This window comes from Melozone crissalis, unplaced genomic scaffold, assembly GCF_028551555.1.
Source record: "Melozone crissalis strain CALT ecotype California unplaced genomic scaffold, PUWL_Pcris_2 ptg000045l_1, whole genome shotgun sequence".
In the NCBI taxonomy this organism is placed as follows: domain Eukaryota; kingdom Metazoa; phylum Chordata; class Aves; order Passeriformes; family Passerellidae; genus Melozone; species Melozone crissalis.
This window is the reverse complement of record NW_026535823.1, coordinates 20017907-20045675: the sequence shown is the minus strand read 5'-3', so window position 1 is coordinate 20045675 and position 27769 is coordinate 20017907. Positions and strand designations below refer to the sequence as shown.

At 38.7% G+C, this 27769-nt stretch overlaps 1 protein-coding gene across 9 annotated transcripts in view; it reads left to right on the top strand.

Moving 5' to 3' along the window:
• ADGRL2 (adhesion G protein-coupled receptor L2) overlaps positions 1-27769 on the top strand; it is a 155486-nt gene that overhangs the window by 62992 nt on the left and 64725 nt on the right. For all 9 annotated transcript variants that reach the window (XM_054285527.1, XM_054285523.1, XM_054285526.1 and 6 more), the window contains exon 3: positions 20972-21185. In XM_054285527.1, the coding sequence (XP_054141502.1) occupies positions 20972-21185 (214 nt within the window). The remainder of the gene's footprint in view (positions 1-20971; positions 21186-27769) is intronic.

Genomic DNA, 27769 nt, shown 5'->3' with positions numbered 1-27769 from the left:
GCTAGCAGCAGGGAAACTTAAACACATGCATGGAAGGATTCAAGAGTCAATCTTCATTTGTTTATCCAAAAAATGTGTGTTTTAACAAAAAAAAAAAAAATCATCTATAGAAATCTTTTGTAATCTGTTGCGGATTTTACTCAAACCCTTACAAATAAACGTCTGTAACTCACTTTGTTGAGCTCATAATGGTTGTGTCTGCGACTGTCTGCTGAGGCTCAAGATTAAGGTGCCTAGATTTATGTGCAAAACTTCGTTTTTAATGTAGATTAAATATGAACAAAGTGCATGCTGTACTTATTCATGTTCTATTACAGCCCACACAAAGAAAACAGGAAAGTTAAGACTCAAGGTCTATTCTATAATTCAGGGTTTTTACTGAAATTTGAAGGCAATTTAAGCCACCTACTTATTTCAAAGGTAGTATCGATAGACCACCTGCTGTTGACATGAACTAAGAAAGATGGAAGGATGTAAATGACTTTTAGTGATTTGCCTGCCTGTGAATACAAATGAGGCTAACAACCTCCCATCCTGCACTCTGGCAGTCAGCTACTGGAGTGTTTTCAGGGTGTTTTATTGGAAAGTGAGTGTTGTCACCATGAATTATCATTAGACTTTGTTGTTGTTGATGACTGCTTGTTAGCACTGGATAATTCAAGTGTAATCCGGTTAGAATGTTTTAGGTATGTCACTAATTATGTATTTTGTAACTTGCATTTGACAAGGGAAACTACTTCCAGCTGAAACTTGGGAAGACTTCTCTTACCTGCACATTGACAGATTTGTGGTGGAGAGTGAGATTCAAGCTGAATTAGCTGGAGAGAGAAGAGAGTAGAAGGCTGCCTATCCCAGTCCTGTTGTCATAAATCTAATCTTCCAAGCTCAGTCAGCATTTTCAGTGAGTCCAGGGAAGATGTGTAAACTTGTCTAACAGTCATCTTTGCTTTTTTGTTGAGAACACCAGGAGACTCAACTTTTAAGTCAAAGATTCCAGAAATGTCTGTGTGCTTTTCTTCAATGCGGATGCAGAGGCCTTTGTGATGAAGACATTTCTTCCAGTGGCGAAACAAAGAGCTAGGAAGCAAACGATTCAGGGCAGGAAGAGCTCAGTCACTTTTTGGGTTGATGAGATAAAAATCTGAACAATCGGGCTGTCCCTTTGGAATAGCTTAGCTGGCTGCTGGGGGAGGTTTTTGGACTGATTTCCATTCATTGTTTCCAGTGACCCTTCTTGAAGAGCCTGAAAGGCGTTTTTAAAGTCAGTAGCCCTTTTCTCTTCACTTGTAAGTTTTGAAAGCACACTGCAGTGATTCATCTGTGGTTGCAGACTGCCACTGGCTGTCTCCTCCCATGGCATCAACCCTCCCTTTGAATATTTGCTACCTATTCCTTGTTTATGCGTGGCTTCAAAAGCAACAGTTGTCACAAAGAAACAGGCTATCCTAAATGACAGCTTTCACTGCCTTCAAGATCACAGGTCAGATTGGAAAATGAAGGTTCAGGGATGATTTGATAGCACCAGGTACTATCCTAATATCTTTGTGAACTGATTTTACAGTTTAATTCAGCATCATAAAACCCCAGCCAGAGAAATGTCTGCTTGCCCTTATATCAGCTATCACAGCAATAATTTGCTTATGAGATGCTTTTCTTTCTGGAAGACTAATGTGCTTTAGTTCCTATCAAAAATAAATCAATTTCCTGTGAAAACTGGCATAAATCAGATTGTTTCTTCATGTTTTTGCAGTGTTTGTTGGAGTTGCTGTTAGCTATGGCTCAGTATTGTCTCCTGATGAATTGTAGCAGTGGATGAACAAAACAATATTAATCTGTTTTTGTTAATCCTGTTTTGTAATTAAATACATCTTTCATATAAATCCTGTTAAGATTTGAATGAAAGGGGATTTATGGAAACATGACTTGCTTTTTGTAAGATAGTTTTAGGATTATGAAATGAACACTGGGAAAAAGAAAAGTTTGACTTGCTCACAGAGTAAAAGATTTTCTCTTTGTTATTTTTGCTTTGCTGGTGCTATGAAAAAAAATATAATAAGAGCATTCAAGCTGGGTTGCCTGTGGTTTAACTCTAATTCCATAGGCTGCACACTCTTTCTCCCCAAAATCCCCACAGCAAGTGACCTTGTCAAACAAAAGTGTGGAATAATGGGAGGCAGCCCAGGGACTGTGGCTCATTTACAAGCAGCTGTTTGCTACTGTCAGAACAAAGGCAAATCAAAGTTGCATTAACGGGGTATGACAGGCACAGTGAGCAACTCCCCAACAATGTTCATCCTCTCGTGTTGTTCTGGTTATAATATTGGTTTGCCTGAAGGAGAAAATAGTCATAAGGTCAAGTCAGACATCTATGTTTGCAAAGCCTTTCAAAATTGCACACATTATTCAGCTTATCAACTATTGATGGTTTTTAACAGAATTAACATAACAGCAAATAAATGCATATTTATGTGCATGCTTGGCTTTTTGTGTGAGTATTAGAGCCATGTAGAGAATTAACAATTGTATCTTCACAGCAAGTTTGTAGTCTTGGCCTTCTCTTGTCTGATTCAGCCAATCCAAGAACCAAGGCAATTGCAGATAATGTGGCTTTTGAACATCTGCATGACATCCTAGGAAGTTTATAGGATCACTGTCGTCTGAATAGATTTTGTAGTTTACTGCTTGACTAGAACTCTTCTCTGTACCTTGCAAAATACCACTAGATTGTCTTTCCTCAGGGTAAAGAGATTCCATAAATGATGTACAACCTTCCTTGAATTTCTATTCAAAGTGTGCTCTGGATCTTGAGAAACATTGTGAGCAAGATCTGTTTGACTCAATTGAAGCCTGGCAATGTGTGGCTACTAGAAACTGGACACTGAAAAGAGCACAGGAAATTTCTTATGGAATAGTGAAATATTTTAGGGAAAAAGGCCCAGAGTCTAACATATGAGTGAGCAGTACTCCCTAGCCACAGCTGAATGGAATAATCAGTAGGTGAGGTTTGAGCCATGTGAATGAGCCTGTTGCATAACTTGAGCCTGTACTGCTCAACTCAGTCTGTCATCTAAAATTAGGATGAATCAGTTAGACTGGCTAAGAACATGTCTGAGAAAGGCTTGGGAAGAAAGGAAATTCAAACTGAAAGGACAGGAGAATTGCTGGACCTAAACTTTATAGCAAGGCACACAATAGGCAGCACATTTCTCAGTGTTTATTGTACCTCACGTAGGGTGATAAAGGCTGAAGGCAAAGTGACTTTTAACAGTCCCCAAAGTGCAGTATTCCCTGAGAAATACAGTTTAAAGTGCCTTACTGCCATTATGAAATTTATAAATAAAAATAAGGAAAGCAGTAAGACTTGCACATTTATTGGGCAAATGGATATGACAACTATGTCATTAATTGCTGATCAAAAAGATCTATTTATTCCATAAAACAGCAAGAAACTGTCTTTTATATTTAGCAAGTATTTTGCTACTGGTATAAATTCCTGAATTGCTTGATTGTTTTTTTCATAGGGAGAGAGAGACTAGGAGGAGGAACAAGAGAGAAAATGCTTTTAAATTAAAATATAGTGCAGATTTAAGGCAACTGTGGAGTACATTTTGGTAAGGGCATTTGACATCTGCTATATTTCACAATTCAGATACGATAAACTCGTTTAGAGTTTAACAATTTGAAATGTAGTTACTTTATTTTCAGCCTAATTTGCAGTTTAGTTAGGCATGTTGAGGAGGTGCAGATGTGAATAATGTGGATAAAGGCCAACTAAGATGCAGCCAGTGTATCTCCTAACCCTTAGAGACACTGTGCTTGAATTCTAAACATTAAGGGTAAAACTTTCAAAAGTGCAGTGGCTTGCATGCATACAAAGTTGTACTGACAACATCTTTTAAAGTGCTAACATGAATGTGAATGTAATTTAATTTATTCTCACAAACTTGCAGTTCTAGCTGTATGTGTTATAGTATCATGTACAGGTGCCAGCCAAGATTACGGCTCCATTGAGCTCTACTCATCCAAAAAGTTCTATATTTATCAGCATGGAGAGCTTGTCGAGTTTCCTCTTTCACTGCCGTTATCAACTGTTTTGAAATATTCAAAACCTTGAGTGATACTGAAAACTTACCCAGTGTCCAAAGCACATTGTGTATTTTGAAGTGAGAAATAGAAATGTACTTGTAAAGTGTGCTTGCATTTAGTTTAACACTCAAAATAGAAGAACACATTTTGCATAGGAAATTTTGAAAATACTGATTTATTTCTTGGAAAGGTTCCGATTTCTTATGCCGCTCTAGATGTCATACAATGTGCAGCAGTTTTATATCATCATCTTATAGTCAGTATATTTAACAATAATTTAAGAAATGGAGACTAAATTTTGTTGTTAATCAATCTGTTAAACTCACATGACAATATCCTAAATTCCTTTCAGTTAATGGTCCTACTCTTTCTGGGAAAGGAGGACATTTTGTGCATTGCTTTGCTTGAATAGTGCTAAGAGACTAGCAGATGGTCACTTTCCAACTGGTTTCCCTTGGAAAAAAGAAATTAAAATATTATAGCGCCGGGGAGAGATGTTGTAATGTGTCCCTTTCAAATTAACAGGTCGTTTTTCCCTACTATTTTATGATTGTAAAATAGCTCAATGTCACATAAAAGGTTAAAAGCTGGAGTAAATGGCATCATGGGAAATTTGAAATAAATAGGGTCTCATATGGTTTATGGCTCTATACTTGAACACACAAGGAGTATATTTCTTTCCTTGAAAAGGCATTCTGTAAGAGCTTACCATGTTAATATGAATTGTGGGCACAGCAGATTCTATTTCAAGTACTTATAATTCACAAGTTAATTTTTTGTATGTTTGTTTACTAAATCACACCTTTCTAAGGCTGCTTGTTCAAACTGTTGGCAAGCCTAAGAAAAAATGTGGTATTTTCAGAAAAAAAAAAAAGAAGCCAAGATTCCAGTTCATTGAATTATTCTGCAGGTGTCTTAGTGGTTACTGTTCATAAAGCACAAACCTTCAGAACTGATCAAGTTTTAGACTCCAAACTGTCAGGTATTTCATATTAGTGCCAAATTTGTTTTTTCTTGGTAACGCTGCCTCCACTCTGATATTCTTCGGTGTCCTAGTTCCAGCAGCCCTCCTGAGCAAGGCTTGCACAAATTTATCTCCTTTGTCTGCTCTGGCTGGTTTATTGCTATACAGGTGAAGGAAGATGATGGGAAAGCCTCATAAAGCTTCTCACTAGCTACTGAGGGGAGATAACCCTTGTTTTGTCTTCTGATATGCCGTCACCTGTGGCTGTTACAGCCTTGGTGTCCAAGGGCTAACAGGAAGTGCCTAAAACAGAACTTTAAAAATTGAAGGCTTTCTGATTTATAAGTCTGTAGGATTGTCATAAGAAATGCTTTGTCTTTCAAAATCATTGGCCATAGTACCCTTTAAAATTATCAGTCCTCTGCAGCTAGGATTTTTTATATTGAATCTGATACTAAGACAATTTTTGTTTTTAACTGGAGATTGTGAACTGTATCTAATCATGTCAGGTACCTGGGAGGAGAAGGACCAGGACCAGGGAAAGAAAGAAAAGGGTCAGTGGAACAGTGTCCTGCACGCAGAGCTTTTTCCTCAAGTTAATGTTACTTTGTAACTTTCACAAAGGGGATACTACGGTGAGCTGTTTTGGAGTTTCAGTCTCGTCTTACTCTCCCAGAAAGAGGCCTATAAATAAGTTGCCTATAAATAAGCATCATGACTAGTTTGTTTCAGAGTGCCTTTAATTTTTTATTCCTGTTTTGGTTCCAGTCCTTTTTGCTAATATGGTTGGCATTCTGTGAGGAAATGCAGGATGCATTGCCTGTATTTCTTAATAGAGGAATGTCTGGTAATGGCAAAAAGAGGATGTTAAGGTAGGTGATGAAGCCTGGAGATAGAATTTCTCTAAAAGTAGCTTAGGCCTATTAGAACTAATAACCATTTTTCATAACTACAGCAGGAGACAACTGTGGATGTTTCAGCCATACAGGGATGTATTAAGATTGCATTTGAGTTCAGAATCGTTCAGAAACTGCTTATCTCCAGCTTAGTGGTACCACACCCAACCTCCGCAAGCAGGCAGTGCCCAGCAGGCAGTGCTCAGCCCTGCAGCACAGCTCTTGGGTGGTTTGAAGGCTGGCAGTGAGCTGAAGTTTGCAGGAGCACAGGAGCAGCACCCCACTGCTGCCTGCTGCAGGCTGGCACAGCCAGAGGTGGGATGCCCGTGCTTCCCACAGCTACGGGACAAACTGCCTCTGTTCCACTTCATGCGGTGTGAGTAGCAGGCTGGATTCAGAAGAAGAGCCAATCATGCTCTGCAAAAACTCCCCACATAATAGCAAAGCTTATTGAAGTCCAGAATTTAGTGTTATAGAGGATAAGAGGTTTGAAAGCTTTTGTTCAAAATTGCAGGAGTCTAAGGAAAAAGGTGAAGACAAAAGATAGTGGATAGAATACTGCTCAAAGGACATAAAAATTCTAAAGAATTGACAAATCAAATTGGCCACCTGGAAGATTGTTCAGAGGAGAAATATCAGCTTATTATGGCTTCCTACCAACAGAAGAAACAGAGGTATTTTTTTCACAGTGGATTATGATGGAGCAGGTCCTGGGTAATATTGAACTCCTTTTCCAGCATGATGTGTCACTGGGAAAGCCAGTGACACCATTCTTTGAATCTTGAAGTATGTGAAACTCTTGGATGATAAAAACAGATTGTCACAGAGATGTTTAGCCCTAAAGGTTCAAGATCACTGAAATTTAGCAAGAGACATAAAAATAAACTGGTTCCTGTCATTGTGCTCAGGAATCCAGACTAATTTTTCAAATAAGAGTGAAATAGTAGTGAGAGTGTGCCATAGTAAATTATCTGTAAATCAGCTACAGGCCTGTTTTTCTTCTGATGGATGTACATGTGTGTTTTGCAAATGAATGTATTTTTACTCAAATGGCTCAATCATTTACTTCTGTGTTATCTTTTCTGATGGAAACTTTTATTATCTTTTTTTTCTGGTAAGGCAATCAAGTTTTAGAGGCCTATACAGTCATACAGAGAGTAATGTGCATTACTGTAATTGGTTGTAACTAATCCATAATTGTACCTTTTTAACTGGGATGACAACTAGAGGGGCTTCAGTTCTTAAATTATGTAGGAATAATTCTTCCTATATGTGATTTAAGTTTTATAGCTGTAAGAAGCATTTGGATTAAAGACTATTTTGAGTACATAAGAGGCAGGAATCTACTTCAGCCTGAATTATCTCATGATACTTTGCAACTATGAATTGTTTTGGAACAAAGTTCAGAGTTGAATTCAAGCTCTCTTAGCTACCAAACACCAGCATTATATTTCCTTGGAAGAAGAATATGGAAGGGATTTGGATTGGTTTGGAGGAGAGTTTAGTTTGCTTCCATTGAGCCTGCTGTGGAACAAACATTTGTTGCTTTTTATGCACTGCATGTCTACAGATCTGTTGAACAAAGGATTTTACCAATGTCCTTAGTTAATGTTTGAATAGTTGCATATTAAAGCAGCAAAATTGTGTTACCCCATATGTTTCGATGAGATGTCTGGTTTATCTACCAACTTAACAAAAAAAAGATGCCAGTTGGTAGAGTCAATAAAACTAAATAGCCATTTCTGAGTAGTAGTTGAGCAGACAGACGAAAATGCTGTTAGCACACCCCTTTCAGTAAAAATGGTTTAATATAAATTTGTAAATTACCTTTACCCAAATATGGTGTCAAGATGAAGTTTTGGAATTATGCAGTGAGCATCCTCAGTGTCCCATTGAAACCTGGATCCTCAGCTGAATCTTTTACATTCTTTATATACTGAAAGAAATGGAGATCATTAGAATGGTGTACAGCAAAGGATGAAAATCACAAGGGTGTATCAGTCTTACTACTTTTAGCATGTTTTGCTAACATTAAATTTATAAAAATATATTAAAGGAAATGGTTTTAGTGGTTGTTGCTTGGAACAGATTAGGAATGAAAAGAAAATTTATCCATTAGTAAAACATCAAGGAACCAGTCTACTAGTTGCAGAAGATTCAAAGAATCTACAGGAAATTTTTCTGGTAGTCTTTTTCTCTCTGTAGTTCTTAAAGGGAGTTTATATGGGGTTTTTTTTCATTCTCACAATTCTTCCCTGTGTCTCTAGATTTTCTTTTCCTTAAAGTCAGCTGGGAACATAATGTACTTGCCTGTTGTTCCTCCTATTTCCTTACTTTGAAGATACTTCCTCTAAAATCTGCTTCAGGATTTCTTGAAGGATGAGATAGAGACACTAATATAGTTATCCTCCTTTTTTGGCCTTCCTGATGTTGAAGCACTGAGAATTGCTTATGCTCAAAGTTTGGTGCTTATCCAGTGGCCATGTGTGATTACACCAGGAACAGAAGGAAAAAACAAGTTTGGATATGTTTATAGAAGGTAATTATCATGGCAGAGGAAAAAGACAATGATGCATTGAGCTATCTGAATGACTTGGCATGGAGTCAGTTTTTAATCTATTTTGTTGTGCTTTTGAAAGCGTATTTGTCTTGTACTTCCCTTTCCCTCTTCATCTCTTTCATAAGCATCTTGCATGTCCATGAGTGAAACAAATGGCTGATTCCTGCTTCCAGAAGTGCTTAAGGGAGTAGGAGCACAAGGGAGCTGGAAATACCTGGGACTGGTGACAGGCTGTGTGATAACCAGGCTGCAGATGTTAGCACCAGTAAATTAGGAATGCTTTCCTAGTAAACACAGCTGCTGTGGCATTGCAGAGCAGTGTCTGGCTGGCTGGGAGTGGCTGTCCCGTGTCTCAGTGAGGAGTGGATGGGGCTGTGCTGGAGCTCAGTGGTCCATGCCCATCGCTGTCTGCAGGCGGGGACGGATGGCGCCGAGACGAGCCCCAGCTCTGCCTGAGAGGAATGGAAAAGCCACTTTCTCAGTCTCTGACCAGAATGCATGATAAGGCTCGATGTCAAAAAGGGCAAGATTGGGCTCACAGCAATTATGGCAGAGGCACACTGGTTTCCTTGACAACCAGATTGAGGATTCTTTGTGATTTATTATTTACCACTTCAAACTCTCATTCTCTGATTTAATTAGGGAGAAGGATTTCCATAAGTCCCCTCCCATCCAAATTTGAATACCCCCACATTATTGCTACAACCAGCTACACCTATCCCACCTTGATGTGGCTCTAAACCAGCTACAAATTTGGCTCCATGTTTAGCATTTGGAATATTGGTCAGGTTACTCAGACAGCAGATAACTGAAATTCAGTGGATGTTATGGTGGGTGGTGACTTGTTAATCTGCACTTACTAGCTGGAATACTAGACCTCCTAACCTTCTCCCCCACCCAGTTTTTCAAGGGACTGCAACAAGTGATACTTTTCAATTGTCCTTAGAGCTATGGGAAAGATAAAATATCTGCTAGTGTCAGTTTCCCTTGCTCAGGCTATTCACATTATTTTCTCCTTGAAGGCTTTATTAGCAATACATCAGCCACTATTGTGTGAACAAAGAGTATTTTGATACTTGGGAGCTTTGTCTACTACCAGTTGGATAGCTATTTGAAAAGGAAAATATCTTCTAAATTGTGGCTAAAGTTGGGGAGTACAGGTAGTCTATTCTAACTTGAGATGTATTTCTAATATGTATTTCCCATGTTTATAAAGCATTGACTGAATAGTGATCTTCAGTGCCTGTTCTATATTTAGTAATTCAGAATAGAAGTCTGAACACAATAATATAAATAATAGAGTTTTTTATTCAAATGTCACTGGCAAATTTGTATCATTATACATCAAGATTGAAATTGGGTCTTCCAAAGGGCATTTTTTCTCAAAGTGCTTTCCTGGGTTGCATATTTTTTATTTCATATTCAGCATGAGGAGTCTGCTGCATTTAATAAAATAAAATGAAGGTCACAGAAGATCACTGGTTTTCCCATAATGTGTCCCAGTAGATGACTGGAAAAAAGGTAGTGTTTGAAATGCATTGTGGATCCTCTGTGCAGACTGTGTAGAAAACTTGGGTCATTTTTTAATTATAGGGAGGACTTCTTGGTTTAATAGTGTTTATTTCACTGCATAAAGTCTTTCAGCCGTACCACTTCAGTTTTAATTTCAAAAGTGTATACACGTTTTAGCATCTCCACCTCAGGGAGTTCCTGAAGTGAGTCAATAGGTGTTGCTCTTCCCATGGTGGGCTGAACGTGAAGCTCACTGAGTCAATAAAAAGACTTACAGTGACCTAAACACTCTTTGTGTCAAGTTCTGGCTCACTCATGCACCAGTGCCCCATTAGGCTGTTGAGGGAGGCTGGCTGCTGAGGGAAGATGCTTCTTTAAAACTGACTAGTCTAATGAAGCTCATTAATGCATTTTTCATTAGAACAAGAATATTGAGTATCCAGGTTAAATTCTAAAGAATCTGTCCTGCACTCACTGAGGTTAATGACAAAGCTCCCAATGATATTAGTGATGCAGGATGAGAACTTAATTGAGGTAATTAAGATTCTGCTTACCTAAAATTCCCTATTATTTTCAAGTAGATAAAATATTACAAAATTGCTACTATGAAGAGTTGTATAATGTTGGAGCTCAACACATCCTTCAGAGATGACAGCAATTCAGTGGGAGATAATACTATTTCTGTATTTTACATTTGATTCATGAAGTACCCTCTCAGTCTTCTAGAGGCTTGTGCATGTGAAAACCGTTGTAGAAAGTAGGGTTCCTTTTGATTTTGGAGCTCAAACATTGCCTTTATTGTATATTTAAAGTGGGCCACACATTGCTGAATCCCAGCAAAGATTTGGAGGTCAAATTCAGCAGTGGCAGAAATAGAAAAGGCACTGCAGTAGTGCTGTGGCATTGTTTAAGTTGCAGAGAATAGTTTAATTAAATGCAGCTCACTTTGCAGTACTGCAGACTTACTAAAGTCACTGTTTGGACCAAAAGAAATGCTATTTGCTTACTGAGTAGAACAGATAGGATATCCAGCTGTAGTGCCTTCCAGGGAGTCTAAAGCCCTGTTATAAATGATTGTGTCAGGATGCCTAATTTAAATAGTTACCCTAACACCTGCTCATTCCTGCCGCCTTTGGACACCCCTAACCTTCTCCTTCCCTCCTTGGCATCCCCAGCAGATTAACAATTCCCTCCTCAATTACGCTGCCATAATGGCCACTTTGATCATGCTCTGAGCTCGATATGGAAATTACCTTGATTGAGAACACTCAGCGCTGCAGAAGGCAGCAGCAGGGCCGAGAGGTGGGCAGTGCAGAGCAGAGTGCCCTGGGTGTGCACAGCTCTGGGCACTGAGTGCTGCCCTGGCCCTGCAGCGAGCTCTGGAGCCATATCTCCCCTCTGCCTGCCAGGATCCATCCCTCCCCTCTGCCTGCCAGGACTGCCTGTTTGTACACCTCAGTAATGGAGCAGGAGAGCACCGTACTCTCGGTAACAAAGCCTTGGTTTAGGTGGTGTGGAAAAAAAGTGGAGCAGTCAGATCTTCTCTACTTCACAGCTGTCTCCTGAGATACTTGCTTTAAATATGTGGGGAAAGAGTTTTTAAAAAGATAACTCTGACCTGGGATAGTGAAGCACCGTGCAGATTAATTACTGAGAAAATTACCTTTCACATCTGTAGTAATGGTGCAGCACTTCTATCTTGCTGGTTTTGAGTTTATATTTGAGCACCTAAGAGTTATTTCTTTCCTGGGTGTGGTGCAGAGGTTTCCTAGCCCTTGCCTTCATTATGGGTTGCATTAAGATCAATGCAGAGCTTTAGAAACACAGTCTTTCAGCTATTAGATGTGTGCTTCTAAATGGAAGTAATCAGCAAATGCAAAGTTTTCCTTTTTGTGTTGTGCTACAGTGCCTGTTCATGCCTCTTGTTACTTTCTAATATAAATAGTATTAAACATGGAGCTCTTACACACAATGATGGAAAATTGCTTAGTTACTATCTTAGTACTCAGAGACTTCAGGGATCCTGATATTTCATTTGAACCTTCATTAGCAGGTTCTCTAAAAGCTGAGAGCATTCTTGCCATACACATTGTGAAGATTGGTGAGGAAGACACAAATTCCAGGACTGAAATCCAGAATTCTAACTCAGAAGCCCTGAATTTGAGTCCTGGTGGAATTTAATTATCCTGTCCCTTTATTTCCCTTGTCTTTCATGTTTGCAATGAGGCATATGGATATGCAGCTCCTTTACAGGTGATTAACAGCAGTTTGACAGGTGGAAAAGGTGCCTGTTCCATTTATTTACTCTGGAAATGGTACCTGTGTTGCTGTTCTTACTCCCTGCTGCCCAGGGAGCTGATCAGAACTGTATATATTCCATAGGAGTTTTTAAATTACCTCCTTGTTTACAAAAAATGAAATAGTTTTCCTTTCTTCATGCAATTTATTATTCAGAGGATTTTCCTTTAAGTATGTATGTTGAATTATTTCATGATTCACAGAATGTGCCAGAACTTTAAGTACATTGTAAAAACTGTGTGGTACATCCCTCTCCTCTCCATAATGGTGTTTTTAAAGATCCACAAATATTTCACTGAAGGTAAGGTCAGGAAGAAAGCCTTTCATTCTGACAGGTATTTTCCAAGATTGCATGCTGCTCTTGTATCTACTTATGGGAACATTTAAAGTGATGGCACATTTACCTTAAAGTACATTCATCACATGGCTCTTCTTGTTTTCAAAAGGTATGACTGTATATTTTGATTTCATCTGCAGGATCCTTGCCTTTATGTTTCCAAGGGTTCTACTTTCTACCCCTGAGTTCTCTGAAATGTTTCTGAAGCTATACTTACAAGAAGGGGGTTGCTGTGCTATTTGCATGCTCATAAGCACTCTTTAAGCAGCTTGCCATCATTAAAATTAACCACATAACTTTTCCACTATAAATTATACTGTCACAATTGACTCCACCCCATCATTTTACTGAAACAAAGGAGAGTATATGAACTCTTATATTGTTTCTTGATTCCATTTCTAATGTATATGTAATTCTGTTAAACGAGAAAATTCCTATTTTTAAGTTTGCAGTTCTGATCTCAAATATTGCCATGTGGTAGCAATTGTATGATAATTAAATCTATAATTTTTTTTAGCGCTAGGGCTGTATTTGGTATTTTCAACCCATAGCAATTATAGAATTAAATCTTATTTAAAATGAACCAGAATTTTCAGGTATCTTAGTGAGATTAAATGTTTGACTTTCTTACATAGGTTAGGGTATAGCCTGCTAAGAAGGCGATGTACACAGGACACTAAGGGTTATTATTAGCCCCCAGCATGTCACCTGCTGGGATGATTTGGCTTTCACCAATGCACATATTCCCAAGGAAATGATACATCTCTGCGTGGCTTCTATCAGCCTCTGAGGTGACAAGTCTTTGGGTTTCTTAAGGATGGGAAGAAAATAGTTCTTTTGTCAGCTGGCCACTCTGAATACTGCTGATGGAAATTCCCCTTTCTTCCTCTTCCTCTTCCCCTCCCTAACACATGGTTTCCAATCAAAAAATGATTGCGATAACTGGAAATATAAATTGTTGTCAAGATACACTTTTATAGAAAATAAAAGCATATTTATTTTTTTTCTTCTACCAGTATCCTGTGCAGAGGAAATAATTCAACGGGAAATCCTGTTGAAACAACATTTCTGACACATCAGCCTTTGTGTGTCTTACCTCCCTTTTTAAGAGGTTGTTTCTGATTCAGAAGCTTCTCCTTCCTGACAGGTGGTGTGCTCAGAGAGTTCACAGTAGGTAAACTGGAGATAACCTTCAGCAGGGCAGGTTTACAAAGACCATGGGACTTACTTGCCTAGAGAAATTTTGAAGATGCAATGTATTTAATGGCAAGAAAGAAAAGGGTAGAGTGTTTTTTGTGAGCTGGCAGAGGATCAAGTGTGTATGATGTGAAGGAAAAAAGGAAGGAGATTCTTGCAGCCTGAGAACAGACATCTGGCTGGCAAAAGAAAAGAAATATCATTGGCAGATGAATACTGTTTTAAACTGGGATAATTTTAGATCAAGAGGGCAAAGTTTTGCTCTCATGCATACAGCTTCACTGAAGGGGATGGGAAAGGTGCATGCATATGAGAATACAATGTGGTGCTAAGTGAGAACTGAAGAACATGTATTTTTACATTAGATATTTAGACTTTCATGTTTAGATCACATGGTTTCCATCTGCCATATGTAGGCACTGCTAAAATGCTGCCAGGAACCAGGCTCTGGTTTGGTGACTTTCATTAAAGGAATTAGTGGTTTCTCTCCAGTTTCAGTGTGGCTGGATTCAAAGTGCAGAAGCCCATTTTCACAGTTTAGCATTAATTAGCACTCTAATGGCAGCCTCAGCAGGCAGGTGAGGGATTAAATGGGCATGAAGACCAAACTATCTCTTTTCCAGCAGTGGCAATTCCTTCAGAGGAGGGTCGAGACATATTGGGCTGATGTGGGGATGTGTGCATGGCTGCATCTGCCTGTTCTGGTTCCAGGTGACTGAAGGACTGTGCTCTGCAGGTCTGTCAGTGTAGCACTCATCCCTGCCCTCTGTTCTCTGCTGCTATTAAAGTGCACACTCTCTCCTCACACACACCCAAACCCTAACAAAAACACCATCAAAAAAAGCCCTTTAATTCTGCTGGCTCAGAGAGACACATTCTTGCCCTTCTGAATGAGGGGTGAGAGCTGTTTAGGAGAATTTAAATGAGATCCTTGCCAGCACTACACAGGAAGGATCGACGCTGTTAGATTAAAAGGCTGAGATGCTGCTGCTCACTTTAGGTTTTGCTGAATCATTTAACAAGGTGCAGAAAGTAGGTAAGCCCCGACTCTTTTTTTTTTTGCTGAAGAGAGCCTCACAGGGTTGTATTTGAGAATTGCATGGAGACTGAAAACGTAGAAGGAAAATTGTAATAAGTTTCAGTGAACCTGGAAGGCAGGACCCATCCTGGTGTGAGTCAGAGGGTGTAACTCTGGCTTCTCTCCTGAATCTCATTAAGCAGACATACGTACTTTATGTTTATGTATACTGAATATTAAGTATATAATTACAGAAAATTACATGCCATTTTAATTTTGCTGCTCACACTCAATCTTGAAAAACATTCAAACTTGTCAAAGATTTTTAAAATTTTAATTTTTTAAAAGGCTAAATCATGTTCAAATAAAATGTAAAAAAAAAATACTATAAAAAGCCTTCACTAGTTATTTAATATTTTTTAAAGCTTTTATTGATAGGAATTCATATATCCATTTTGTAAGAGACAGGCTTCCAGACTTTAGTTATGCAATTGAAATATGAAATGTCTGAGAAGCAGAATGCTAGAAACCAGTATTAAGAATCTCCCCTCACAGCTCATTTATTCAGTGAAGAAGTTGCCTGGCTTCAGTGTAATTTAAATGGTCAGGTCTGCTCCTTAGGACTCTGTGCCTCTTTGTTAAAGTTCAAATAATAAGATACTTTCATATACTTTGTTTTGAGATAATCCCATTTTTATGAATGAGTTTAAAAAAAATGAGGGAGATATCTCTTAGTAGAAAATAGTTTTCCTTTGCTAAAAAATCCCTTTTCTCCTGATGTCTGCTCCATTCAGCATCTTAATTGACAAGAAGGAGTATATACATAAAATGGTAGAGAATCCAGCTGTAGGAGGGTATTTTTGAAATGATCACTTCCTGCCTAATTTGACCTCGACTGAACAGTGGGGTTTTGTGTGCTGGGCTGCAGCACAGGCTGGCTGTGCAGGGCTGCTGGGTTTCCCTGAAAGAGGAGCTGAGAGCTGTGAACTCCAGACCTCTGTGCACTGTCAGACGGTCTTACTGTGCCAGTGTAATCTTTTAATAGACATGCTTGCCAGAGTGACTTTTTCCTTCAAAGCACAGTTGTCATTTAAATTGCCTCTGTCTTTTGTAGTAGTTGGTAGCGTTCTGTTAACCAAGGTTGGATAATTTAAAAGCTGTTTAACAAAATAACATGCTTGTCTGTGTGAAATATATACAGTGCTGGGAGACTGGGAGAAAAGTCTCCCTTGACAGAGTTCATGGGATTCTTTAGGAAACTGCAGGATGCTGAGACTTGTCTGAGGAATTACAAAAGCTTTGAGGCGCCCATGTTGAGCATTTGCATGATTTTCAGATGGCAGAGTGTGTTCAGCTGTCTTCGCGCACCCTCCCGTGTGTGCGTGTGTGCACTTCAGTGGAGAGGGAGAGGATTCTCGGCACAGTTTTCATTGGGCTTTGCATTTGTTAAACATATATTATTGAAATGCTGCCCAGGACACATCACTTCATCTCGTGTAGAACTTAAATCATCATGTTGCATGATATGGTAAAATAAAAGAGATTGTGAAAGAGACAACTGTAAACATTCTGTTTGAAAAGATGTGCTCTTTTCAAAAGACCTTTCTGTTACAGCCAAATAACACAAGAAGCAATATTTCCTTGCTCACAGAGATATTTATAGCTATTTCTGCAGAGATTTGTTTTGGATTCTCAGTTCTTCCAGTATCTTCATTCTTTGAAATAATTTTATACTTCCATGTTGACTTTCTCTGTGCTTTAAGTTTTAATCAAAGGTTCCTTGCTTCTGATATCGAGTACTGATGTTAGCCTGTTTACATTCCCCTGTTTTCCCTGTGTATTCAATGAACATTCAAATGTGGTGGTGCCTTTTTGCTTTTATCTACCAAACTTAGCACACTGTCTTATTATTGACAGCTCAAAAACATGGTATGCTAGTGGGCAGGGTGCTGTGAATTATTAACATTTCTTTGCGCTTTGACAAATTTAGGTTATCTTTGTAAAGAGAAATCATTTTTCTGAAGGAACCAAGACAGTGAAATGGTAAATAAGGCTTTGCAAACTTAAATTAAAATTTTTTAGCCAGATTTGAATTTACCACATTTCCGAAACATGATTCTGAAGTAGGATTCTTGTACAGGACTTGTACTTTTCATTTTATAGATTAAAATACCAGAGGAGAAATTCTGATTGTGATTTTTCCTTTCAGTTTGTCTTTCTTATGTGGATTGATCAATAAAGAATTAAAGAATGCAGATTGCCACTAAACATCCCCTCTACCTTTTTTTCTTAGAAATTTGATTTCACAAAAGCAGTTTATTTGCTCCTTTCAATAAAGAGCCTGCACTCAACTAAGTTGTGAGCAGATAAAATGTGCAGGAAACATATGTTTGCCAGGAAGCTTTTCTATAATCAAAATGGTCAGCAGGACAGAAACAATGTTTGTTTTTTTTTTTTTTTTTCTCATTAGGTGTTAATCTTCTTCCATTAAAAAGAAAAAATAAATTAAAAATTGGCATACAACGCTGATTAATGTACTCGAGCATGAGTGAATCAGAGACAGCATATGTTGCATTGGGTAATAGACGCTTATTTGAGTTAATGTTTAGGTTGTGCTGGAAGTCCCAGCCCAGGCACCAAAAGCCTTTGCGATGGGGAGCATTTTGGGCGGCAGACAGCAGGAGCGGTGTCATCCAGGGCACAGTTTGCCTCGAAGCAATTAGCAGGAAGAGGAGGAATGTTGATTTCGGCTGCCGGAGGACAGCCAAACAAAGTAGTTTTGCTCGAGGTTCGGTAAGGCAAGCAGCAGGTTTAGTACAGCTCGGCTAAGAAAATACAGTGTTGGGAATACTCCTGCAGAATTGCATTGGAGATACAAAGTTGCTGGTGACAACAGTAATTATTGACAGAGCCACATACTTAGGTCTAAAAAACTCCGGAATGACGCTGAAGCATTCAGATGCCGGTTGTTCACACTTCCATCCCGTGGCAGTGCATCTGTTTATCGGGAATTATCTCCTGAATGTAAATGAATTTCAGTCCTAAGTCATTGCACCTGTTGCCAAGAGGTATTTATTCCAATCACTTGCCTAAAGCACAGGGAGTTATTGCTTGACGTTTTATAGCTCAAAAAAAAAAGCTGTCGTTTCAAAATCATTTGTTCAGAGAGGAGAAAATGGAGCAAAACAGTTCATTTTACCCTAAGCACTGCTATTTGGCAGTATTCACATTTGCACGGCACAAAGCTGCAATATTGATTTTTCGCTTACAGGGCCTCCCACAAGTTCTTTTTTCGATTGTCAGGATTGCAAGATGGATTGAATTACACTTTGCTTGTTGATATACTTATTTTTTCTTTGGTGATAGGAAAAAATTACAAATAAACCTTCAGCATAAAGATCATAGCAGCTCTGCTAGTGGACATTGAATTTATTTATTTTATTTAGTTAAAATTCTTTCTACACCACAGAGATTTCTTAGAGCAGCATTCCCATCTAACACATACTGCATTGTTTTGCTTTATTTCTTGCTGCTTTTGCAATGTAACACCTACATTGCAATCTCAGGTGTGTCCTCTCTTGCCTGCAAAGTGATCTAACCTTGCTCTAATATTTTTTATGTTTGTCCTGATACAGAACTTCTTGCGGATGCCTGCAGGGGGAAAAACTGCAGGATAAAACACATTCATAGTCATTATAGCAGTTGCCATAGATGATGAAGTAAGATTTGCAGGCTGCTGATTTCTCTGTAGCACAACTGCAGAAGTCTTGTGTTTGAATTCAGAGTATTTCCTAGCAGAAGTGGAGCTTGTGCTGCAGGATCCACAGCAGGGGTCAGTGCTGGTCCCAGGGAGCTGTGTGTGGCTTTGTCAGCCCTGGCCCCACAAGTATTCTGAGCTGCTGCTGCACATGAAGCCACTGACACCTCAGCACCTGTACCCCATGCCCCTTTCCTCTGCTGCAAACACCTCTTTGGACACAGCTGTAGGTGCTGTTCCCCTTCTTGCTGATGGAAATTCAATGTGAGAGGGGTGGACTCCTCCAGCCAGGCCATGGTGGTGCTGCAGGCCATGGAATCCCGGCTGAGTGCAGGAGATAGAGGCACCACTGCTGCCAGCTGGAGGGATGGGCTTCCTGGGGATGGCATTGGATTTGACAGGAGTAGCAGGATGTAGGAATGGCAGTGGCTAGCAGCATTATATTTGGTCCCCACCATGGCTGTTGTGATGGCAATTAATGAAAGGAGTTGCTGTATTCAGGTGTGGTGGGGACTCTGCATGTACCCTTCCCTGAGCTGTGAGTGACTTCTGTCGTCATTGTATTAATTTGCTGCATGGAAGGAACATGCAGGGCATTAATGTGATGAATTTGTGTCTTAGCTCTTTCTAGCTCTCAGCCCATGACACCTCAGCAAGCCTGAAATCATGGTGTTTGTTACTGCTCGTGGTATGTGCAGCCACACTGAGGGCCAGGAGTGAATCTGAGGCGGAACTCGATGCTTTCCACAGCACTGAATCCTTCCCTTATTAACAAATACTGAAGCATACTGGCCCAGTAACAGTACTGGTTTCCTGTAGGATATGGTTCCACAAAATATAAAGGCAGACCTGGCCACTGGGCTGTGGCCAACTCTTCTCCTTGGGGCTGGGCAAGTTCATGCCAGGGAGCCACATCCTTGTACTTGCATGATCATTACAAAAAACTTTTGCTGTCTTAACAGATAATCATCTGTATATAGTAGGAGTTTTAATACACAGAATTCAATAGAAAAAATTATAGCCTCTGGTTCATGGCAAAATTTACTATCAAGGGGTTATCTCAAGTTGTTCTTGATTTTTTTAGGTACTTTCTTCCTTGCTTCTTCCAGTGCCTCATACTTTTTAAGAAAAGTTTATTTTCTTCGCTTTCAAAATACCACAGAGCTCCAACTTTCCATACTTAGCAGCTATTTCTCTTTGCTGTCACAACTGGTCTCCAAGAGCCTGCACAGAAATATTAATGGCCTTGTGTTACTGTATTATGAAGGCATTTTTAAAAAATAGGAAGTTCTCCTGAAAATTCAGGATTTACTGTTTTAAAGAAATAGATTTCTAACACTGCCATATTGCCCAGCTTGTTTTCCAAAAGTCACACAATTTTGTAAGAAACAGAAATACTTTTTAATAATAATCCATCAGTAACTGTGTACAAGAAACTGTAGTATGCAGATAGTTTTATTCTGATGTAATATATTCTTTTGTATTAAAAAATGTCTCTAAAAGACTAAGCATCTGGATGAATAGCTGAACCTTGTTCTGTTTCTAAAGTATTTTATACTGCTTCATTGGAGAAGTTACTTATTTTTAGGAATTCTATTAACACATGAACATGTTAAAAATTAAAATTTAATGTATTATTTTTGTTAGAGATGGGGAGGTTTAATGCAGTACACATCTGTGATTTTTGGTAGTGCTAATTTCTGTATTTGTTTCAAAGTTCTATCTGTATGTAGTTAAGTTTATGTAAAAGACCCAGTAAGGAGCACTGGAGTTCAACTAGGTGAAGTGTCAGCATGTATATTTGGATCATGTCCATGCTGAGGTCACAAAATAGCTGAGCAAAAGTAACCAGCTCTTCCTGAAGAAAGGGAGACACAAAGTAAAAAAAGACTAATGAAGTTGGAGCTACAGCTTTGGGCTTTTTTGTGGTTGTATTCTTTTCTTTTTTAAAATCACTTCTGCAAATCCTGCCTGCTCTGCTGCTTCCTGCTTCCAGACACAGCCTGTCTGACTGTGCCCAAGGACTGGAGACAGAAGCAGAGAGAAAAGAGGTGGAAACTGGAACGTGCAGTGTGGCCATGCAGACAGGCACCACTGTCTGCCCTGCCCAGGATTAGAAGCAGTGAAAAGGGATTTCTTTTCCCAGATTAAGGACACAGCAGCCATGGTGTAGGGATGTGACAGTTCCATGAAAGACGCCTCACTTAACATGGTACCAGGTCAGACTGTGTGAAGTTGCACTTCCTTTAGCACACGAGAGTTGGTGCTTAGGTGGCAGGAAAAGAATGGTCCAATTCATTGTGTCCATTAGGCTCAGCCCTATTTTGTCCTTGTGTTTTTGCCAAGGTTTCAGCCGAGCAGCGCTCCCGTTTGGTCTGGTGAGGAGGGAGCTCTCCTGCGAGGGCTACTCCATCGACCTGCGGTGTCCCGGCAGCGATGTCATCATGATCGAAAGCGCTAACTACGGACGGACAGACGACAAGATCTGTGATGCTGACCCCTTCCAGATGGAGAACACAGAATGCTTCCTTCCAGACGCCTACAAAATCATGACGCAAAGGTAAAAATATACATCTCGTGGTATGTATACTAACATGGTCTGTAGACTAATGAGGAAAAATGTCTGTGTTAATACAGAGAGAGGAACATGCTGTAAGAAATGTTGGGTTGTGATTGCCACTTTGCTATTGCTAATATTGTATCTATCTAATAATATTTAAAGGAAATAGAAATTACCGGTTGCAATTAGAGGTTTGGGGGTTTTTAAATTCTGTAAACAAACGTTAAAAAGCAGAAAGATAACTTCAAGGAGAATGAAACAATTCAGTTATTTGGAGATTCCGTATCTCTTTGTCTTTCAGAGGGTCAGATAGCCCTGAGAATTTTTCCAAATGACTGCTGTATTTTTCAGTAAATGCAGTAAATCCCTGCCATAGTTCCTAATAGTAGTTCCCTCCAGTGGAAAATGTCAGAATGATTGCATGCCAGGATGATTATATGTCATTATACACGTGTGTGCGAGCATACAGGTGCATATAAGCACAAGCTAGTGACAGCACTTGACGTTCAGAGAAGACAGAAGAACCAACCAAGAATCATAAAGCCATTTAGGTTGAAAAAGACTTTTAAGTTCATTAAATCCAACCATTAGCCTTGTGCTGCCAATTCCACCTCTAAATCATGTCCCCAACTGCCAGTAAAAGTATTTTTATTGTAAAAGGTGCATGAGAGCTCATATTCACCGAAAGTCCTGTGCTAAAGGCTGTGTATGGGCAGCAGCCACCTACTACTGACAGTTGTGGAAATGTCAGCACAAATAAGTCACTGGCATTGCTACTGGCTTAAACTAAAAGCCTGAATGAGTTCAGGATTGGTTGGAAGTTTTCCTCCCAGTGCCTTTTTCCTAGGGTGAGGAATCTGAACAAAAAGGGGATGGGAATATCCTGGAAGCTTTCTGGTGCCTGTACACAGATGTGTCAAATGAAATATGCAAGTTGTACTGCCTTCTGTGCTCCATTTTGTCTGTTCTGTTTGAACATGGTAACACTTATTCCCATAGATGCCTCTTAAAAATAGCCTTCCATTTTGATTTACTGATTCACTTAAGTTGTCATGATTGGGACTCTTAAATTTTTTTTATCATTTCTATATGAATATGCAGATATTTTTTATTTCTGTAGTCAAATATTTGGGCTGGCTCTCAAATGCTGGAGGTAAATTGAGCATATCAGGTCTTTTATTTCTTTTTCTGTGTTGAACCTGTGGCATGTTTTGTGATCAGTAAGGGAAAGGCTCCATTGCTACACTGTTAAAAAGGTAATATTACTTCTTTAAATCATGTTTGAATTATCTTCTTGTGGTTCAAGTTCGTAGTTGTTAATTAGATCAAGCCAGATTTCCATCGAGACTGCAGCAGCAGTGTCATCATCCTCTAATCTGTCAGATCCCTTTGAAACCACCTTCAATTGCTTTTGTAAATGTAGTGCTGCTCTGTAGACTTCCTTGTTGTGTAAAATGCATGTTGTGTTTTGATCAAAGTCTTCCTTATGTTCACTGCAAATCTACAGATTAGGGTAGTCAGAGACAAATATAGAGGCACAGTCTTGCTTGAAGTGACATCAGGCTGTTGCTGAAAAGCTGAAATTTCAATCTTTCCCTTTCAGTTAATCAGCTGTAAAAATATGATAACAAAGTGTATTTTTGAACTTCCCCCATCTTCTACTCTTATGCTTTGTTCAACATTAAAATAAAATTGTGATCACATGGAGGACATTGGTTCAGATTATGCTCAAAGAGTTTTTCATTTTTGTTCTCTTTTTTTATTGTCTGAACAAATGGCAAAGATCATTTGACACTTTGCTTTCTATTTTTGTCTGACATTTATAGCAATTAGGAAGTTTGCTTTCATAGTTTTCTTTCTTAGATCCTGTCATTAAGTAGAAAAGATGTCTCTTGTCTTGCTTAATTTTTTCCAAAATTGCTCAATTTGTGCTATATTGCAAGCGTAGAAGAGTGTTGCAAATTTCTTATGAAATATTAAAAGTTCTTGTATTTAATTTATTTATAACTGCATCGGTGATTGTAAGTTTTTGTTGTCTGAGGCAAATTGTTGTTTGGTACTCAGCACATGTCCTTGATCTGATATATAAAAGTAACACATCATCTGTATTTTGATGGCAACAATTGCATAGAAAAATCTAACCTGAAGGACTATCGGGTTCATTTGTTTTCCTTTTTATTTAATTGGTTAGAACTTTTGATGACCATGAAATCTTCTCTACCTTTAGAAATAAGCAGTAATAGTTTCTATAGTTCTACTTAAAATCTTGCAATGTTTACTTTTAAGGACCTGTTTTTATCACTTCAGTCAACTGTGCTACCACTGCATTTGACCACTCAATTCAGTTTAGATGTACAGTTAAATGTAGTTCTGAAGCAATTATTAAGTGCTCATCATTCATTTGCAACATTAATCCACAGCTTTTGCAGAGCAACTACATTTTCTGCAATTACAAGGTGAAAACACTGGCTTAATGAGATCAATACTGTGAAATCTGAAGACTGAAAAATAAGATGAGGTTTCCAGTTTAACACAAAGCCATGTAATCACATGCCCTGCTCCCCTTCCAGAGAATTTGAGATAGCAGCACACAGACCTTGCCAGTGTCCACTGATGCATCAGCTCCTCGTTCTCAGAATGAGCTGCTACTTAATCTTTTCTACCTCACCCTATTCTTTCTTTTCAGCAGTTCTCAAAAGATTTTTAACTTAATGCATTCCTAGGAAGCCTGACTAGAACACTAATGACTTCATTGCTTTGCTTTTACCTCTGTAAAATAGTTATTAAATTTTTAGTCCCTGATTGAAATTACATCCCAATTATTCTAGAATAAAGTCTTTCAGATGTATTTAGATTCTGTGTAAACTTCAGACTGGCATGGTTGAAATGAAAGCTTTGAAGAAAGAGACTAGACCTTTAGAAAATCCTTCTCCTCTTTCACACTTTTCTGATAATTAACCCCAGCGTTTGCATACCATCAAGTTTGAGAAATTCTACCACATGCTGCAGTTCAGCACAGCAATAAGCTAATTTCTGGAATATTTGGTGAGCAAGTAGCATAAGTGAGTGGCAGAGGACCTATGTTTCAGGCACGTTTTAGTTCTTAAAATAGTCCAACTCCTCTGTGCTCTGCTGTCCTTTAGTAGGGACAAATCTCCTCTGTTTCCTTTTCATTTAAGAAGAAATTAAATGAACAGGGAAGCAGAAGATGCAAAGCAGCCTGAGGAAATTGCTCTAGTTGCTTGCTCATAAAGTGCATTTGTGTGGCTGTAGCAGAAACTGTCATGAAACTTTGAAGTTGATAAGGCTAATGCTGCTTTTTATAGGCACTGCAGAGATTTGAAAATTAACAGCATAAAATTTACTTATGACCTCATAATATCCATTTCTGTGGCAAGCAGATTGCAGGTGGATCTTGTGAGTTCTGTTCAAACCACCTGGGTGTTTTTGAACATTTTCTGTCTCCAGTGTAAAAGAATAACAGATATTTTATAGATATTTCTAGAAATGTACTTAAAATATAATTCAAATCAAAGGTCACTTAGGTATGTAATATTATAGTGAAATAATAAGATGCTAAGATGGATTCTTGCATGCTGGGATTATTCTTTGTGAATTGCAATTGGGAGTTGTTTAGTAGGAATAATTTTTCCTAGTCCTAAATTTTTTGTTTAGGAGAAGTTCAGAGTTATTTGTTTTCACAATTGGATAATTATCTGTGTGATACCAGGACAGTAAATTAGGGGTTTTTTTTAATTGACTGTGTATTTAAATATATACTTGGATGGTGTGGCAGATAATAATTTGAAATTATATAAATTTTAATCTTTATAAACCCCATATTTTAAAAATGACAGGTCTGTTCCAATCTGTACACCTTATTTTTTAAGCAATTGTAGTTATTACTATTGTTGGGTCTAGTAGAAAATTAGTATTTTGTATTTAAAGAAAATTAGGTCTATTCACTCAGAATCTATGGAATCATTCAGCATAGATGAAAAATTCAAACATATACTTTTTACTGCCAAATTAATATAAAGTTCAGAAGGAAAACACTTTTTCCCTTGTTATACAGGCTAAAATACCTTGAACTTTTAAATAATAACTGTATGTTCTTTGATCTGATGCCAAGAGTATTGTTGTAAATACTGAAAAGAAGAAAATTCAAAATGTTTAGACTTCTTTTGCAAACCACGTAAACATCTACATTAAAAAAGTAGTCTCACGTTGCGATATTCAGCTTATTTTGAATTAATTTTTGATCTGCAACAGAAAGGCGGTTACATCAGTTCTGCACTGAAATAGCCTTTAAATTCTATTTTCAGCTACAATTTATACTATAACTGTGGCTTTTGTGTACTTTACATTTTTGCTAAGCATATTTAATCAGTGTAGTATTGCTTTCTAAATATGCACAAATAAGGCAAACCTCATTTTCCACAGGTAGGCTTAATCATAAAAATATGTCAGGTATAATAGATGAACTTAGTCAACTGTAATTTTTTTAGATACTCTTCCCTTTTAAAACATTGCTGCAGAAAAGTAAAAGGATTGAAAGAGGAATAAATCCTCTTTTGTGTTTGTTTTTTTCTGTTGCATCTATCCTGTCCTATCTATAGCACAGGCAACACATGTACCTTCAATTACCATGTCCATCATGACACCAGTGAGGAGTTCACGCCTGGGTTTTTGTTACCATGAACTTTTCTCCCACGGCAATGCTCTTAACCTGTTCTGTCCATCATCCCTCTGCAGACAGCTGCACTTCAGCAGAGGGTTTTCACAACATGAACAACATGCCCCTGCCCTGCTGAGTGACCAAGGCAAGGCTGAAGGCAGCAGCACATCCATTCCTTCTCCCAGGATTTCCTAATGTATCCCATGGGAGATTGGAAGACTGGAGGTGTTCATTCTTTTCCATCTATTCACACGTCCAAGAGATAGGTCATTTTGAAAACTCCTATATATAAAGGAGTGAGACATTTTTGAAAGAAAACAAAATGAGCTCTATTTCAAAGGAGACTCATCTCTCAAGCCCTCTTTCCTGTTCCTGCTTGTCAGGTCTGCAGAGAAAGCACTGTCACACCGTATTAGTGTCCTTTCAAATGAAAACAAGTTTGGTCTGTTCTGTAATGTGAGTGGATAAAGCAAATCTTCCACTGGACTCCAAGCTTGGGTGAAATCTATAACTGATGAATCTCATTCATTGTAGCAAATAGGTGTAATCAAAAGGAAACTTGGCACAGGGTGCTTTGCTGATAGAATGCAGAGCGTGCTGTGGGTCACTGCAGACCTGAATTCCAGCCTGTGCAAAATTTCCAGAGAAGAAGCATTTCAGAGCCTCTTTCAAAAACAGCTCCTTCAGCCAGGACCCAGGGTTGATTCAGTGTTTAAGCTGCAGCATCCTTCAGATTGGCATTTCTTGGTGGTATGACTTACAGCCTTTCATGGGCTGGATTTCATCCTTTGCCATTTGGAGCTGCCTGTAACTGAGGCAGTGGCACACTGCACTTCGGGGTTCTGCCAGGCTAGGCAAGGGCTCTGCTGACCCCTGCTGCTATCCTTGCTTTTTCCCTTGCTTTTCCTTCTGCAGCTGAAGGTTGCCTCTCTTGATGCTATCAGGTGAAAAGTGTTTTCGAATAAGAGGTACAGCTTGCCTTTTTCTGCTTTCTGCATGTGTTTTTCCTTTTTATGTCAGAGAAATCCCAGTGCTGATGACAGGGTACACAGGCTGTTGTGCATCAGGTACATTCTTTGAATTCGCACACATCGGAAGTTCTGTCGTACTGATGCTGATCTCACAAACAAGGACCTTTTGCTCTGGCATGCCAGTGCTTTCGGTTCCAGCTTGCTTACAACTGCTTCACAAAACATTTACCATACAACATTATCAATATTAGACGTTTTTTCTTAAGCACCCTTTTAAAACTAAGAATTCTGTTAATCTGAAATAGATCCTAGTACAGCAGTCAACCCTGTGACTATTTTCATGTAGCAGAAGCTTAAAGTAGTCTTTATTGTGCTTAAAGTAGTCTTTATTGTGAAATGCAGCTTTTCACGATACCGAGCTGTGGCCAGATTGATTTTTGTTTTGCTTTCTGTGTGTTAGTCACAAGACTTAGTTATGACTCAAATACGAAGAAAAAAGCAGAAATATGTGTAGTGTGTTTTCATGAGCAGGGCATAATCACAGAGCCTAGAAGGTTCCTGAAACACACCACAGTCAGTGGTGTTATTACAGCAGGAAACAGTAATACCCGTGACTGAGAAGAACCTTTTCTGGCATTGTGTATTTTCAGTATCATTAATTCTTAATATGAAAGTAGTAGGTCTAGTTTTATTCATTAAAAATAGGGGAATTTCTTAATGGGGTTGTTCTATCATGGCATTACTTAGTAAATGAAATAGAAATCCTCATATTACAAGGTTCTTAGCAGTCAGGTGAGGGGAAATAGCTGTCAGTGGTACTTGATCATCATTTTGCAGTGTGTTCTATTTTAATTTCCTGCAGAAGAGATTTTACTACACTCGTGCAAACACATAACACAGGGGCGCGTGGCTGTAGTCGCGACATTGGACAGGCT